The 17,349-nt window shown below is 41.6% G+C and overlaps 1 protein-coding gene across 3 annotated transcripts in view; it reads left to right on the plus strand.

The window, feature by feature from the left end:
- Window positions 1–17,349, plus strand: part of plekhh3 (pleckstrin homology, MyTH4 and FERM domain containing H3) — a 75,108-nt gene that overhangs the window by 42,944 nt on the left and 14,815 nt on the right. For all 3 annotated transcript variants that reach the window (XM_060848671.1, XM_060848672.1, XM_060848673.1), the window contains exon 10: window positions 1,860–1,980. In XM_060848671.1, coding sequence (XP_060704654.1) covers window positions 1,860–1,980 — 121 coding nt within the window. The remainder of the gene's footprint in view (window positions 1–1,859; window positions 1,981–17,349) is intronic.

A 17,349-nucleotide genomic window follows, 5' to 3' on the forward strand; every position in this document is an offset into this window, starting at 1 on the left:
GTTCAGATTAGATTATGAACTGTTCACACCGATCCTCCGAAGAGCAAACCACCCAGACCCATTCTCCTACATTTACCCCTTCACCTAACACTATGGGCAATTTAAGGGCATGGCCAATCCACCTAACCTGCAAAATTTTTTTTGGACTGTGGGAGGAAACCGTAGCACCCGCAGACACAGAGAGAATGTGCAAACTCCACACAGACCGTTGCCCCAGATGGGAATTAAACCCGGGTCTCTGGCGCTGTGAGGCAGCAGTGCTAACCACTGTGCCACCGTGCTGTTGGTGAGCATTTATTTAATAATGGCCATTCATTGTAGGTGATTGAAGGACAGAAACTTGAAACAGTTCAGATTCTAGATTGAGACTGACTTCAGTGTTGTGAGTTAGAGATTATTCACTGTAAACTTGGCAAATCTGTTAATGATTGCAACATCAGAAGATCACTAGGTAGTGTTTAAAAAGAAGCTTTGGAATGAGAAATGCAAAAGATAAGGAAAAGGGTGACCATTATCAAAATGGAGTACAAAGAGAAATTAGAAAAGATTGTAAAAGTCATCCTTGAAAACAGAATGGTGATATTGTCAATGATAATTACTGTTGGTGAGTTTTGAGAAGACTTTTGGCTCAGGTTGAGGTTCTGGATGTAGGTTTGCTTGCTGAGCTGGAAGATTCATTTCCAGACGTTTTGTCACCCGACTAGGTAACATCTTCTGTGGGCCTCCCGTCAAAGAACTTCTCATGATTCCTGCTTTCTATTTATATGTTTGGGTTTCTTTGGGTTGGTGATATCATTTCCTGTTCTTTTTCTCGGTGGGAGGGGGAAGTAGATAGGGTCTGACTCGATGTGTTCGTTAATAGAGTTCCAACCAGACCTTTATCAACAAACACATCGAGTCAGACCCTATCTACACCCGCTGAGAAAAAGAACAGGAAGTGACATCACCACAGGAAATTATATCACCAACGCAAACATAGAAAGCAGGAGCCATGAACAGTGGTTCTCCCAGAGGCCACTGAAGATGCTACCTAGTAGGGTGATGAAACGTCTGGAAATGAACCTTCCAGCTCAGCGAGCAAACCTACATCCAGAATTACTGTTGGTACTTAACAGTCGAAATAAAATAACATTTAATATATCCCAAAAAGTATTAAAATAGGGTGGAAATTAATGTCCTCCTGCGAAGTGAGTTGGGAAGTGAGGGGATCTTTAATCAGGAGAGTGGGAGGGTACCAGGTGAGGGTGCTGCTATCTTTCTGCCTCTGCCCTGCTTATGTCTGGGATAGGAAGGCTCAAGGACGACTCTTCACCCTGTCACCGCAATACTTTTAGCACAACCAGGAATATGGCAAAACAATGGTCATCAAGCAAAACATCAGGGTTAGGACAAAACAGCTTCCATTATAGGGTTTTAAGGGAAGTGGGTGTATTACAGATGCACTTGCTGTTATCTCTTGGCTTGAATCTATTTCTGAAGTTAGAAAATTATCTGTCTGTTCTTGAAGAATAAGAGGAAGGAAATAGGGAATTACTCAACTGATTAGTCAATATCTGTTATCAGGAAATTATTGTGACTAATTACCTTGAAAGGATAAAGTGACTATATACCTTGAAAAATCTCTGATCGGGGAGAGATATTAAATTGTGATCCCCATTTAAACTGAGCATTCTTAACATTAGTCCTGAAGAATGCAAGAGGAAGATTTTGAAAGCTTTTATTTTTCTGCAAGATTTGAGTCCTGCGTCGTCAAGCAACTATTGGTTTGTATAATCTGTTACTTAGCCATGCTGTTGTATCAAGGAGAATTTAGAGTGGCCCATTTGTTTGTACTTAGAGTTTTTGCTTCTTTCTTCCAGTCTTGCTATAAACGTGGAAGAGCCAGAAAACCAATGGAAGCTTTATTTTAAATTGTACTGTTTCCTGGATTCGGACAATATTCCAAAGAATAACTTGGAATTCGCTCTTCTCTTTGAACAGGTAGGAAGTTAGCACCAGGATGGTCATTGGGTTATCCCATTGTTTGGTCAGCTGTGACAGTTGGTCAACAATCTTAATTATCAATTCTTTCTCCTCATCAATTTCTTCAATATCACTCTTATTAAGACATCAATTAGATCTGATCCTGTGGCCAACTGTTTCTATTGGTCTATGTCTATAGCATCTATGATTCAGTTTACAACTTTAGCCTTATTAGAGGGACTTTTTTCATGTGCTAAATTGTGCTGATTAGATATTTGGGATAGCTGACAGGAAGAGGGGTTTTACCGATGCAGAAAGGACGAGCATGAAACACTGTAGGTTGCTGGTATAAAGATCTTCACATCATAGAAAATATTAGGAAATGAGGAATATAAAGGAAGCAGGAAAAAATGTAATCAAAGAATTAGGAAGGCTGAAAGGGTCTATGACCTTGACAAGTAGGATTAAGGAGAACTCTAAGGCGTTTTAGGAACAAGAGGGGAGTCGGGGAAGGGTAGGTTTACTCAAGACAAAGGAGAGAATTTAATGTGTGGAGCCAGGGGAAGTGTGTGATGTCCTTATTCACCAAGGAGAATGACATCGATGGTAAGATTAGGGAGGGGAATGTTGATATTCAAGTCTTGTCAATATTAAGAAGAAAGTGGTGTTCAGTATTTTGAAAAATGTTAGGGTAGATAAGTCCTCGTGGACTAATGGGACCTATCCTGGGATTCTGTGGAAGGCAAGGGAGGAGATTGCTGGCACTTTGACAGAGAAATTTGTATCCTCTTCAACCTGATGTCCCAGAAAACTGGAGAATACCCAATGGTGCTCCTTTGTTTAAGAAGGGCAACAGGGTACTCTAGGAAATTATAGGCCAGTGAGCCTTGCATTGTGGGAGGGAAGCTATTGAAGAAGATTCTTAGGGACAAGATTTACTTGCATTTGGAAAAGAATGGACTTATTAGGGACAGTCAGCGTAGCTTTATGATGGGAGGTCTTATCTCATAAACTTAGTTGAATTTTTTGAGGAAGAAATGAAGTTCATTGATGAAGGAAGGACAGTGGATGTTGTTTACATGATTTGACTAAAGCATTAGATAAGGTCTCTCATGGTAGGCTCGACCAGAAGATGAAGTCACATTGGATTTACGGCATGTTGGTAAATTGGATACAAAATTGGGTTGGTCACAGAAGATAGAAGGTACTTGTGGAGGTCTGTACCCAGTGGCATTCCTCAAGGATCAGGATTGGGACCTCTGTTGTTTGTAATTTATTTAAATGACTTGGATGAAAATGTGGTGGTCTGATTAGTCAGTTTGCAGTCTCCATGATAATTTGTGGAGTTGTGGAGAGTGATACAGATATCAATTGGAAAGTTAGGTGGAGAAATAGCAGATGGAGTTTAATCTGGACAAATGTGAGGGGATGCATTTTGGGAGGTCAAATGCAAGAGTAAATGTTTACAGTAATTGGCAGTACCCTGAGGAGCATTGATATATGGAGGGACCTTGGAGTACAAGATCATAGCCCTCAGACAGTGGCCACACAACTGGATAAGGTGTTAAAGAGGACGTATGAAATGCATGTTATCGTCTTTTAGTTTTCAGTAGTCTTGTTGGGAATTTAGAACAGTGGGAATGGAGGCTGGGGCAGTTGAATGTTCCTCCTGCAGATTGGTAAAGTCACCACTAGTGTCCCTGTTGACCGCATCTGCGGAAAGTGTACCTAACTCCAGCTCCTCGAAAACCACTTTAAAGAACTGGAACTGGATGAACTTTAGATCATTTGGGAGGTGGGACAGATTTTTGAGAGGAGTTACAGGGAGATAGTTAGACCTCAGGTACAAGGTGAAGATAAATGGGTTACCGTCAGGAGACGGAAAGAGAATCGGCAGGCAGTGTAGGGATCTCCTGTAGCCCTTCCACTCAACAACAAGTGTACCATTTTGGATACTGTTGTGTGGGGGACTTATCAGGGGTAAACAGTGGGGCACAGGTCTCTGGCACAGAGCCTGTCCCTGTTACTCAGAAGGGGAGGAGGAAGAGGAGCACAGCATTAGTCAGTGGGGGCTCCATAGTTAGGGGGACAGACATGAGATTCTGTGGGAACAAGAGACACTCACTGTTGGTGTGTTGCCTCCCAGGTGCCAGGGTTTGTGATGTCTCTGATTGTGTTTTCAGGATCCTTGCAGGGGTTGGGAAGCAGACCCTAGTCATGGTCCACATAGGCACCAACGACATAGGTAGGAAGAGAGATGAGGATTTAAGGCAGAAATTCAGGGAGCTAGGGTGGAAGCTTAGATCTAGGACAAACAGAGTTGTTATCTCTGGTTTGTTGCCCATGTCATGTGCTAGCGAGGCGATGAATAGGGAGAGAGAGGAGTTGAACACATGGCTACAGGGAGGGTCCAGGAAGGAGGGTTTTAGATTCATGGATAATTGGGGATCTTTCTGGTGTAGGTGGGACCTCTACAAATAGGATGGCCCTCACCTGAACCAGAGGGGTAGCAATATCCTGGGTGGAAATTTGCTAATGCTGTTCAGGAGGGTTTAAACTAATTCAGCAGCCGGGGGATGGGAACCTGAATTGTAGTTTGAGTATAGAGGAGATTGAGTAGGGATGTCCAAAATAAGGTTTCAGGGTTGCAAGAGGACACCGGTAAGCAAAACGTTGGTTTGAAGTGTGTCTATTTCAACACCAGGAGCACCCGGAATAAGGTGGGTGAACTTGCAGCATGGGTTGGTACCTGAGATTTCGATATTGTGGCTATTTTGGAGACATGGATAGAGCAGGGACAGGAATGGTTATTGCAGGTCCCAGGGTTTAGGTGTTTCAGTAAGAACAGAGAAGATGGTGGAAGAGTGGCATTGTTGGTCAACAACCATCTTATGGCTGCAGAAAGGACGTTTGAGGACTCGTCAACTCAGGTAGAATGGGCTGACATTAGAAACAGGAAAGGAGAGGTCACCCTGTTCGGAGTTTTTTGTAGGCCTCCGAATAGTTCCAGAAATTTAGAGGAAAGCATAGCAAAGATGATTCTTGATAGGAACGAGATTTCAACTTCCCAAATATTGACTGGGAATACTATAGTTCAAGTACTTTAGATGGGTCAGTTTTGTCCATTGTGTACAGGGGGATTTTCTGACACAGTATGTAGACACGCCAACAAGGGGTGAGGCCACATTAGATTTGGTACTGGGTAATGAACTCGACCAGGTGTTAGATTTGGAGGTACGTGAGAACTTTGGTGATAGTGACTGCAATTCGGTTATGTTTATTTTAGCGATGGAAAAGGGATAGTTGTACACCAGAGGCCAAGAGCTGCAGCTGGGATAAAGGCAATTACAGTGTGATTAGACAAGATTTAGGATGCATAGGATGGGAAAGGACATGGCAGAGGATGGGCACAATAGAAATGTGGAGCTTATTCAAGGAACAGTTACTGTGTGTCCTTGATTAGTGTGTAGCTGTCAGGCAGGGAGGAAGTCGTCGAGCAAGGGAACTGTAGTTTACTAAGGAAATTGAATCTCTTGTCAAGAGGAAGAAGCAGTTTATGTAAGGATGAGATATGTAGGCTCAGTTAGGGTGATTAAGAGTGCGATAGGGTTAGCCAGGAAAGATGTAAAGAGAGAGCTAAGACGAGCGAGGAGGGGACATGAGAAGTTGTTGGCGGATAGGAGCAGGGAAAATCCGAAAGCTTTTTATAGGTATATAAGGGATAAAAGAATGACTAGAGTAAGATTAGGGCTAATCAAAAATTGTAGTGATAAGATTAGATTAGACTTACAGTGTGGAAACAGGCCCTTTGGCCCAACAAGTCCACACTGACCCGCCGAAGCGCAACCCACCCATACCCCTACATTTACCCCTTACCTAACACTACGGGTAATTTAGCATGGCCAATTCACCTGACCCGCACATCTTTGGACTGTGGGAGGAAACCGGAGCACCCGGAGGAAACCCACGCAGACACGGGGAGAACGTACAAACTCCACACAGTCTGTCGCCTGAGTTGGGAATTGAACCCGGGTCTCAGGCACTGTGAGGCAGCAGTGCTAACCACTGTGCCACCGTGCCGCCCACGGTGATAAGTTGTGCATGGAGTCAGAGGAGATAGAGGAAGCGCTAAATGAATATTTTTCGTCAGTATTCACTCTGGAAAAAGATAATGTTGTTGAGGAGAATACAGAGAAACACGCTGTGAGACTAGATGGGATTGAGGTTCACATGGTGTTAGAAATTCTGAAATGTGTGAAATAGATAAATCCCCTGGGCTGGGTGGGATTTATCCTCGGATTCTCTGGGAAGCCAGGGAGGAAATTGCCAAACCTTTGGCTTTGATCTTTGTTGTCATTGTCTACAGGAATAGTGCCAGAAGACTGGAGGTTGGCAAATGTTGTTCCCTTGTTCAAGAAGGGGAGTAGAGACAACCCTGGTAATAATAGACCAGTGAGCCTTACTTTGGTTGTGGGTAAAGGTAGGACTTATAATCATTTAGAAAGGAGTAATTTTATTAAGGATAGCCAACACGGTTTTGTGAAGGGTAGGTTGTGCCTCACAAACCTTATTGAGTTCTTTGAGAAGGTGACCAAACAGGTGGATGAGGGTAAAGCGGTTGGTATGGTCAGGCTTTTGCTAAGGTTCCCCACGATAGGCTATTGCACAAAATTCAGAGGCATGGGATTGAGGGTGATTTAGTGGTTTGGATTAGAAATTGGCTAGCTGAAAGAAGACAGAGGGTGGTGGTTGATGGGAAATATTAATCTTAGAGTTCAGTTACTAGTGGTATACTGCAAGGATCTGTTTTGGGTCCACTGCTGTTTGTCATTTTTAGAAACTATCTGGATTAGGGTGTAGAAGGATGAGCTAGTAAATTTGTGGATGGCATTAAGGTCGGTACAGTTGTGGATAGTGCCAAAAGATGTTGTAGGTTACAGTAGGACATAGACTGCAGTGGTGGCAAATGGGGTTTAATGCAGAAAAGTGTGAGGTGATTTACTTTGGACGGAATACCAGGAAAGCAGAGTACTGGGCTAATGGTAAGACTCTTGGTAATGTAGATGAGCAGAGAGATCTCCATGACCATGTAAGTGAACACCTCAAAGTTGCCACCTAAGTTTGCTAGAGTTGTTAAGAAGGCAAATGGTGTGTTAGCTTTCATTAGTAGAGGGTTCGAGTTTCGGAACCATGAGATAATGCTGCAATTGTAAAAAAACTCTGGTGTGGCTGCACTTGGAGTATTGCGTGCAGTTCTGGTCACCGCATCATAGGAAGGATGTGGAAGCTTTGGAAAGGGTTCAAAGGAGATTTGCAAGGATGTTGCCTGGTACGGAGGGAAAGTTTTGTGAGGAAAGGTTGAGGAACTTGAGGCTGTTTTTGTTAGAGAGAAGTTGAAAGGTGACTTAATTGTGACATACAGGATAATCAGAGGGTTAGATTGGGTGGACGGTGAGATCCTTTTTCTTAGGATGGTGATGGTTAGCACAAGAGAGCATAGTTTTAAATTGAAGAGTGATAGATATAGGACAGATATCAGAGGTAGTTTCTTTACTCAGAGTAATAGGAGCATAGAACACACTGTCTGCAACAGTTGTATACTTGCCAACTTTAATGGCATTTAAATGGTCATTGGATCGGCATATGGACGAGAATGGAATAGTGTAGGTTAGATGGGCTTCGGATTGGTTTCACAGGCTGGCGCAACATAGAGGGCCGAAGGGTCTGTACTGCGCTGTAATGTTCTATTCTATCTTTTGTGGCGTTGAGCATAAAAGTTGACAAGTCATGTTGCAGCTGTTTAAAACTGTAATTAGGCCAGATTTGGAATATTATGAACAGGTCTGTTCGCCATTCTATAGGTAGGATGTGGAAGCTTTGGGCAGAGTTTAGCAGAATATGGTCTGTATTGGAGCGTATGAGCTATACGGAGAGATTGGACAAACTTGGATTGTTTTCACTGAAACATCAGAGGCTGAGGGACAACCTTATCGAAGCACATAAAATTCTGCGAGGCATGGATAGGGTGGATAATCAGATTCTTTTCCTTCCCAGGATGGAAATGTCAACCACTGGGTGGATAGTTTTCAGGGGAGAGGGGCAAGTTTAAAGGAAATGTGTGAGGGAACCTTTTTACACAGATGCTGTTAGGTACCTAAAATGTGCTGCCAGAGGAAGTGATAGAAGTAGATGAGATAGCAACATTTAAAGGGGCTTAAAATCTGATTGAAGATTTGTAGCTCGGGTATCCGTTGTTGTGGTTCTGCTCGCCGAGCTGGAAGTTTTTGCTGCAAACGTTTCGTTCCCTAGCCAGGGAACGAAACGTTTGCAGCAAAAACTTCCAGCTCGGCGAGCAGAACCACAACATTTAAAGGGGCATTTAGACAAACACATGAACAGGCAGAGAATAGAGGGGTAGGGACCATGTGCAGGCAAGTGGGATTAGTTTAGAATGGCATCATGGTCAGCATAGCCATGGTGAATCGAAGGCCGTGTTACTTTGTTGTACTATCCTGTGTGTAATACCACCTTTACATTATTGATTTTGAGAGTGAATATGGTGGGTCCCAAAGGGAAGGGCTCCAAAAGGAGAGGTCGAGTGTTTTTAAGAGTTAGACCACTCCTGCAAGAGTAACAAATGGTTCCCTGCCTGCCAGAATGCTAGCGTGCCTATGACTTGCTCACCTGGCTGTTGTCCCAGTGTTCCCTCCCCACTACCTTTGTGACTATCCATTCTGAATGATCATCAATCTGTGGGTCCAACATTTTCCAAATAGTGTGTTTTATTACTTTGATTTAAAAACAAGTACATTGCATAAACTTCCTTTTAGGTAAATCTGCTGACTTTCTGCTTTAAATATCAAATGTTCCATTTTTACTTTGGCAAAAATATGTTTCTATTTTTTTTGTTGTTTCTTAGTACATCTGCATTCTCACTGTTGTAATTAACAACTGTAAACTGAACGTGAAGCTAAATGTAAAACATCAGAGTTGTAGCTAATGGTTGACTTTTGCCATAAATACTAATAGTTTATAAATTCAAAGGATTATAAAATAGTTACAGCTCAGGAAGCCAGTTGTGATCTTGTCTGCTCACTGCAAGCACAACTCATCTAATGCTAATAAAAAAACAAAATCCACAGGAGCTGCAAATCTGAAATAAACATGTTTCATTGGAGCCTTAGTTCAGTCGTTTATATGTTCAGAGAGATGCTGGAGCTAGTTAATTAATGGATGGCTTAATCTGCCTTTTTTAAAAGCTGGAGTCATTTGTTTTCCTAAAATATTCATGGTCCATGCTGAGTGCAGTTTTAGTTTTTATCAAGTTTGAAGTGGGAGTTTAGTGATGGGCAGGAGGAGGAGGTGCCCCTTTGTTTTTTTTAACCATTTTCAGCTGACTGTAATTGGTTCTTTAATACAGGGGAAGAAGTGAGTAGTGTTTTCTATCTTAACTTTAAAAACTGCTTACTACAATTATTGATGGCAGGTCAGTTGGACCAGGGTGGAAAGCTAATCACACACTGTGTGTAAAGTCATAGATGCACGGAGCAGAAAGTGTCAGCAGTTGCACAAGCTTGAGCTCCAGGTTTCAGAACTTGAGCAGCAGATGGAGTCACTGTTTGTATCCGTGAGGCAGAGGACTACGTGGATTGCATGTTATTGAGCTGGTCACACCACAGATTAGAAATGTACAGAGAGCAAAGAAATGGGTGACCATTTGGCAGTCTAAGAGAAGCAGACAAAATTCTTTGAGTCTTCCATACTTGCTAATCAGTATTTCATGTTGGTTAACGGTGGGGCCGATGGTTCCTCAGAAGAGTGTAGCTAAAATCATCAGTGGCTTTACAGGCAGTACATCTGTACGGGGGGTAACGTGGCGGAAAAAGAAGGGAGCAGCAACAGTAATAAGGTTTTTAAAAAACAAAATCATGTGTGGGATGTGGCATTGCTGGTGAAGGCAGCATTTACTGCCCATCACTGATTGCTCAGAGAGCAGTTAAGAGTCAGCCACAATACTGTGGGTCTGGAGACATATGTAGGCCGAACCAGTTGAGGATGGCAGGATTCCTTCCCTAAAGGAGATTAATGAATGGTATCACGATCGTCACTACAACAAAAATCTTGAATTAAGAATTTAATCAGATTCCACCATGTGCCATGGAGGATTCAAACTTGGGTCCAAGAATATTATCTAAGTTTCTGGGTTAATAGCCGAGTGATAAAAACCACTAGATTATCAGCTCTCCATACATGCACACAGACACACAAAACAGTGCCAAGGTAAACAATGTTAGAGTAGTTGTAGGACATCCATTAGGAGAGAGTGAGCAGTTAGAGGTTATGGTCTAAGTTGGTACTAATGACTTAAGAAGGGATTGGAACTAGGTAGGACATTGAAAAGCAGGTTCAATCTCGGTGTCCAGATTATTCCCAGTCCCATTTCCTACTGAACGGAGAGGTAGGAGAATTGAGTAATTGAACACTTGGTTGGCAAACTGGTAAAGGAGCAGAGCATCTGATTTCTGGGCATCCGTGGAACCTGTACAAGCCAGGAGAAAGTGAGGACTGCAGATGGTGAAGATCAGAGTCGAGATTGTGGTGCTGGAAAAGGCAGCATCTGAGGAGCAGTAGAATTGACGTTTAGAATCAAACCCGAAATGTCAAATCTCCTGCTCCTCAGATGCTGCCTGACCTGCTGTGCTTTTCCAGCACCATATTCTCAAATCTGTACAAGCCAGTTAATCTAGACCTGAACAGGACTGGGATAAATACCATCAGTTAGGGGAGAGTTGAGGAGAGTTTAAACTAGATTGTCAAAACAGAGAATGGGAGGCTGAAAATTAGTGGGTGACTCCAGAAGTAAGGGTTAAAACATGTACTGCTCAGAAACTTTGCAGCATTGAAAATATACAAGGAGTATGATCAATAAAGCCAGTGAGCTTTATATATAGTTATGTAGGAAGTACAGCATGGAAACAGATCCTTCGGCCCAACTTGTCCATGCCAACCAGATATCCTAAATTAATCTAGTCCCATGGATGGGAGGTCAATGTCCTTGGATTTTGAGTTTTCAGTCAGGATGGAACAGGGGATAAAAGGTGTGGCATTATTGAAAACATGAAAAATAGGAACAGGAGTAGGCTGTTCGAGCCTGTTCTGCCATTCAGTATAATCATGGCTGACTATCCAACTCAGTCCCCTGTTCCCACATTTGCCCCATACCCTTTGATCCCTTTAACCCTAAAAGCTATATCTTTCTCCTTCAAAACATGGATCCAGGTGGATAACGTGGTTAAGGCATGTAGGACACTTGCCTGTATTTGCCGAGGCTTCGGGTTTGAGAGCATTAACCTTATGCTGGAACTGTGTAAAACATTGGTAAGCCACAGTTGTTGTGTGCCATTCTGGAGTTGACTTTATAGGGTTGGGTGCAGAGGAGATTTACCAGGATATTGCCTGGGCTGGAGAGTTCCAGTTATGAAGAGAGATTGAACAGATTAGGGTTGTTTTCCTTAGAGCAGAGAGGGACACATGATTAAATGTCAAAAATTATGACAGGCATAGAAAAGGTAGCCAAAAAGAGACCTTCCCTCTTGACGGAGGGATAAAAGACCAGGGGACATAATTTTAAGTTAAGAGGCAGAGATTAGAGGAGATAAAATAAAATCTTATTACTCAGAGGGTGGTGGGAATGTAAAAGTCACTGTCTGTAAGGGGTGTTGAGGTAGAAACTCCCATAACATTAAGCAGGTGAGGCCACTTTTAGAATACTGTGTACAGGTCTGATTGTCCTTCTATAGGGAGAATGTTGTTAGACATGACAGGGTGCAGAAACGATTTACAGGGATATTGCCAGGTTTGGAGGGTTTGAGTTATATAGGGAGAGGCTGAATAGGCTGTGGCTTTTTTCCCTGAAGCATTGGAGGCTGAGGGTTGACCTTATAAAGCTTTATAAAATCAGGAGGGGCCTGGATAGGGTGAATAGTCAAGGTCTTTTTCCTAAGGTGGGAGAGTCCAAAACAAGAGGTGGGGGGGGGGCGACATAGGTATATAGTGAGAGGGGAAAGATTAAAAAAGACCTGAGGGGCAACATTTTCACACAGAGGGTGGTGCGTACAGGGAATGAGCTGCCAGAGGATGTGATGGATGCTGGTACAATTACAACAGTTAAAAACCATCTGGATGGGTACATGAATAGGAAGGGTTTAGAGGGATATGGGCCAAATGGAACTAGGTCAGATTAGGATGTCTGGTTGGCACGATAAATTGGATAGAAGGATCTGTTTTTGTGCAATAAGGCAATTGGTATTTAAATGGTGCACTTGCAGTGAAAAGGCATATAAGGTTATGGGCCGAGTGCTGGAAAATGGGATTATAATAGTTTGGTTTTGACTGATGTGTACACAATGGGTTGAAGGGCCTTTTTCTGTGCTGTAGATCTGTATGACTCAGCTGAAGAAATTTCTCCTCATCTCAGTCCTAAATGGCTGGTCTATTTTGTACCCTTAAACTGTGACCCCTGGCTCTGGCCTCCCTGGTCAATGCTTCTTGGATCTACCCTGTTATAATTTTATGCAATTTCTATGAGATGCCCCTTGTTCTTCTAAACTCCAGTGAATACAGTCCCAACTAATCTAGTCTCTCTTCATGTGTTAGTCCTGCCATTCCAGGATTCAGTCTGATAAAATTGTTTAAAGGATCAATCACATCTACGAGGAACGATGAAGAATCAAATGAGGCAGAATGGCTTGAGCTCAGAACAGAAAAGGAGTAGCCACACTGCCGGTGTCTACTCTAGCCTCTGTATAGTGAGGGGGAGTTAGACGAACAGATATGCCAGCAAATTTCTGGGTGCAAAGACAATTGAGCAATAATAGTTGGGAACTTAAACCACCCAAATGTCAGCTGGGATATGAACATTGTGAAAAACGGAGGGCACAAAATTCTTGAACTGCATTCAAGATAATATTTTTAGCCACACGCAACAAATCCAGTATGAGAGAATGCAAATCAAGAATTAGTTTCATGAAATGGAGCCTGGGCAGGTAGATGATCGTTTTGGAGATTGTGATCATAATAGTTTGATTTAACATCATTATGGAAAGGGATAAAGATAGGACAGGAGTAAACGTTCTGAACTGGGGAGGGCACTCTTTACAAAACTGACAAATCATCTGGAAAAGGTGGACTAGTTACAGCTATTCGAAGGAAACCATGAGAAATCAGTGGAAAGCATTTAAAAAGAGAGGTTTGGTGACAGTGTAGACATGTCAAATCTAGAGTCTCCTGAAGCATTCTGAAGAAGCATTAAGTATAAGATAAAGCAGAAAAATAGAGTTTATGACAATTTCAAAAGAAGTAGCACTTGAGTAAACTTAGAGAAGTACAGAAAGTACTGGGGTGAAATGAGAAGCAAAATTAGGGAATCAAAGAGAGCTTATGAAAAATATTAAGATAAAATCCAAAGTTGGTTTTAATCGGTGCATTAAGGGGAAGAGGATAACTAAAGAAAGGGTTGGGCCTATATGAAATTGATATGGTAATTTGGTGGATGCAGATGTGGGCAGGGTTCAAAGTGTTTTGTCTTTGACTTTATAAAGGAGAGTGATGATGCAGACATTCTAGATAAAGAGAAGTCATTGAGTCATACAGCACAGAAACAGGCCCTTTGGCCCAACTCATTAATGCTGATCACGTTTCCTAAACTGAACTAGTCCCATTTGCCTGTTTTGGCTCAAGTTAAACAGGTTTTGTCAAGATGTAAAAGAGTAATTGTTATAGGGGTCTCTCTTGTCAGGGGCACAAACAGGGGATTCTGCAGCAGTGAGCGTGGATCTAGGACAGTATGTTGCTTTCTTGGTGCCAGGGTTAAGGATTTCTCAAAACATTTGAAGCATATTGTCAAAAGAGAGAGTGAGAAGCAGGAAGTTGTTGTACACATTGGTAGGAATGATACTTACGGAAAGGGTTAAGGCTTTGCAAAGTGAATGTAGGCTGAGTAGGTTAAAAAACAGAACATTAAGAGTGGTAATCTCTGGTTTACTTCCAGTGTTAAGTTCTTATAAGGGAAAGAATAAAAGGGTAGGGGAGATAAATCAATGGCCAAAGAGATGGTGCAATGTGCAGGAATTCAAACTCTTTGATCAATAGGATCCCTTCTGGGACAGAAAAGATTTGTTCAAGAAGGATGGGTTTCACCTGAACTGGAAACAGATCTATATCCTGGTGGGGAGATTTGCAATTCTATTTCAGGAGCTTGTACACTTTTTGACGGGGTAACTTCCTAAATAACGGTGAAAATATAAAGAAAGATGAGGATGTTTCTGAATCAGAAGAGAACAAGTTAATTAGAAAAGACCAACAAGAGCAAGTCAGAATGAAGTAACTGAAGAATTAAACTGCACATCTTTCAATACAAGAGAATCTTACATGTAAGGATGATGGACTCAGTGCATGACTGGGAGTCATAGCTATTACAGAAACTTCGCTGAGGGCAACTCAATGTTTGGGTTTTTGATGTTATAGGAAGGATAGAAGAGAGGGAGTGACATTTTTTGAATAAGGTAAACATTACTACTAGATATTTCTGAGTGATCATTTTGTGAAACTATATGGATTGAAGTTAGAAATAAGAAGGGGTTGATCACCTTGATAAAATTGTACTAAAGGCCCCCCAATATTCAGAGGGACATTGAGAAGCAAACATGTAGAGAGTTTCATATTTATATAAGAATAATAGGATTGTAAAATAATAAAATTGACTGGATGGTTAAAGGTATTTAAGAACATTTTCTTTATTAATATTTAAATGTTTCTATTAGAGAAGGAGCAAAAATTGACCTTCTCTTGGGAAATAAGACAGGGCAAGTAACTGAAGTATTAGTACGAAACCACTTTCTGCCCAGGGATCATAATATTATTAATTTTAAAATATTTATGGAAAATGATAATCCTTCGATAAAAGTTAAAGTTCTTAATTGGAATAAGGCAAAGTTTAAGGGTGTGAAATAACTTTCAAAAGTTGATTGGAGTAGACTGTTCACAAGTAAAGGGATGACTGACAAGTGGGGGGCTTTCAAAAGTGTCATGATTTGGAGATGCCGGTGTTGGACTGGGGTGTTACGATCGAGCCCTCCACTATCACCTGATGAAGGAGCGTTGCTCCGAAAGCTAGTGTGCTATAACCTGGTGTTGTGTGATATTTAACTTTCAAAAGTGTGATAACGAGAGTTGAGCCATTATGTTCCTGTTAGAGTGAAAGGTTGGTGAGATTAGAGAACAATGGATGAATAAAGATGAATAAAAATGCAAGAGGATCACGTATTAGATATAGACAGCTGGAATTAGTCTCTTGAAGAGTATTAAGATTGTAGGGGCATTGTACAGAAGGAAATCAGGAAGGCAAAGAAGGGATATGAGATAACTTTGATTGATAAGGTTAAAGATAATCCAAAAAGATACCGCAGATAGATTAAAAGCAAGAGAGCAACCAGAGAGAGAGAATAGGATCCCTTATGGATCAACAATGTTGTCTTTATGTTGAACCTTAGGAGAGGGGAGAGATATTAAATGAATATTTTGTATCAGTTTTTACTGTTGAGAAAGAAATGGAGGCTAGAGAAATAAATATTGATGTTTTGATAATGGTTCACATTACAGAAGTAGTGCTGGAGGTATTAGAAAATATAAAGGTGGATTAATCTCAGGGATCTGAAGTATATGCCACGTTGTTGTGGGAAGTTAGGAAATGTTGCAGAAATATTTGTATCATCAACAAATGCAGGTGAGGTCCCAGAGGACTGGAAGGTGGCTAATGTTGTCCCATTGTTTAAGAGAGGCTGTAAGGAGAAGCCTGGAAGCTATAGAACTGAGAGTCTGACATCAGTGGTGGGTACATTGTTGGAGGTGATTCTGAAAGATAGGATTTCCGTGCGTTTGAAGAGGCAAGGAACGATTATGGACAGTCAGCATGGTTTTGTGCCAGGGAAGTGTCTCAGAGACTTGATTGAGTTTTTCAATGATTGTTGAAGGCACATTGGTAGACATTGTTCACTTGAACTTCAGTAAAGCCTTTGACAAGGTTCCGCATGGTAAACTATTAGTAAAGTTAGATCTCATGGGATTCGGTGAGCTTGCCAATTTGATACAAAATTGTCTTTATGATAGGATACAGAGGAGGGGTGGTGAAGAGTTGTTTCTTAGACTGGAGGCCTGTAACCAGCAGTGTTCCACAGGGATTGTTACTGGGCCCATTTTTGTTGTCATTTATATAAATTATTTAGATGAGAATATAGAACACATGGTTAGTACGTTTGCAGATGACACTAAAATCATTGGTATAGTGGACAAGTGAGGAAGGTTATCTAAGATAAAGAGGTCTTGATCAATTGGGTCAATGGGCTGAGGAGTGGCAGATGGAGTTTAATTTGGATAAATGTGAGTTATTGCATTTTGGTAATACAAATAAGGACAGGACTTATACAATTAATGGTAGGGTCCTGGTTAGTGTAGAACAGAGAGACCTATAGGTCAGGTACATAATCTGTTGAAATTTGTGTCACAGGTAGCCAGGGTGGTTAAGAAGGCATTTACCACACTTACCTTTATTGCTCAGATCTTTGAGTATAAAAGTTGGGATGTCATGATGAAGTTCTATAGGATTTTGGTGAGGTCTCTTCTGGAGTAAATTGGTCAACCTGTTGCTAGAAGGATATTATTAAACTGGAGAGGGTTCAGAAAAGATTTACCAGGCAATGGAGGGTTTGAGTTATAAGGAGAGGTAGGATAGGCTAGGAGGTTGTTCACTGGAGAGTAGGAGGTGGAGTGCTGACCTTATTGAGGTTTGTAAAGTCATGAAGGGCATAGATAAGGTGAATGAAGAGTCTTTTCCCTAGGGTAGGGGAGTTCAAAACTAGAGGGCATATTTTTAAGATGAAAGGAGAAAGATTTAAAAAGAACAAGGTGCAGTTTTTATACAGGGAGTGGTTTGTGTGTGGAATGAATTGCCAGAGAAAACAGTGGATGAGAAACAGTTACCCAAATGTCTGTTAAACATTGTATGTTCATGAATTGGAGGGAGATGGGCCAAGCGCAAGCAGGTGGGATGAGTTTAGTTTGGGAACGTGGTTGGCGTGAACTGTTTGGACCAAAGGGTCTGTTTTCATGCTGTATGACTATAACTAGCCCACCACTCATCAATGTATAGTTCCCTGGCTTTTCCCTGCAGCCTTTCTTAAATAATAGCACAACATTAGCCATTCTCTGGTCTTCCGCCACCTCATGTTTGGCTGTTAATGATAAAAATATCTCTTTTAGGGACCTCACAATTTCTTCCCTGGCTTTGCACAATGTCCTGGTATATACTTGATCATGTCTAGGGGACTTGTC

Source organism: Hemiscyllium ocellatum, chromosome 32 (assembly GCF_020745735.1).
Source record: "Hemiscyllium ocellatum isolate sHemOce1 chromosome 32, sHemOce1.pat.X.cur, whole genome shotgun sequence".
Lineage (NCBI taxonomy): Eukaryota > Metazoa > Chordata > Chondrichthyes > Orectolobiformes > Hemiscylliidae > Hemiscyllium > Hemiscyllium ocellatum.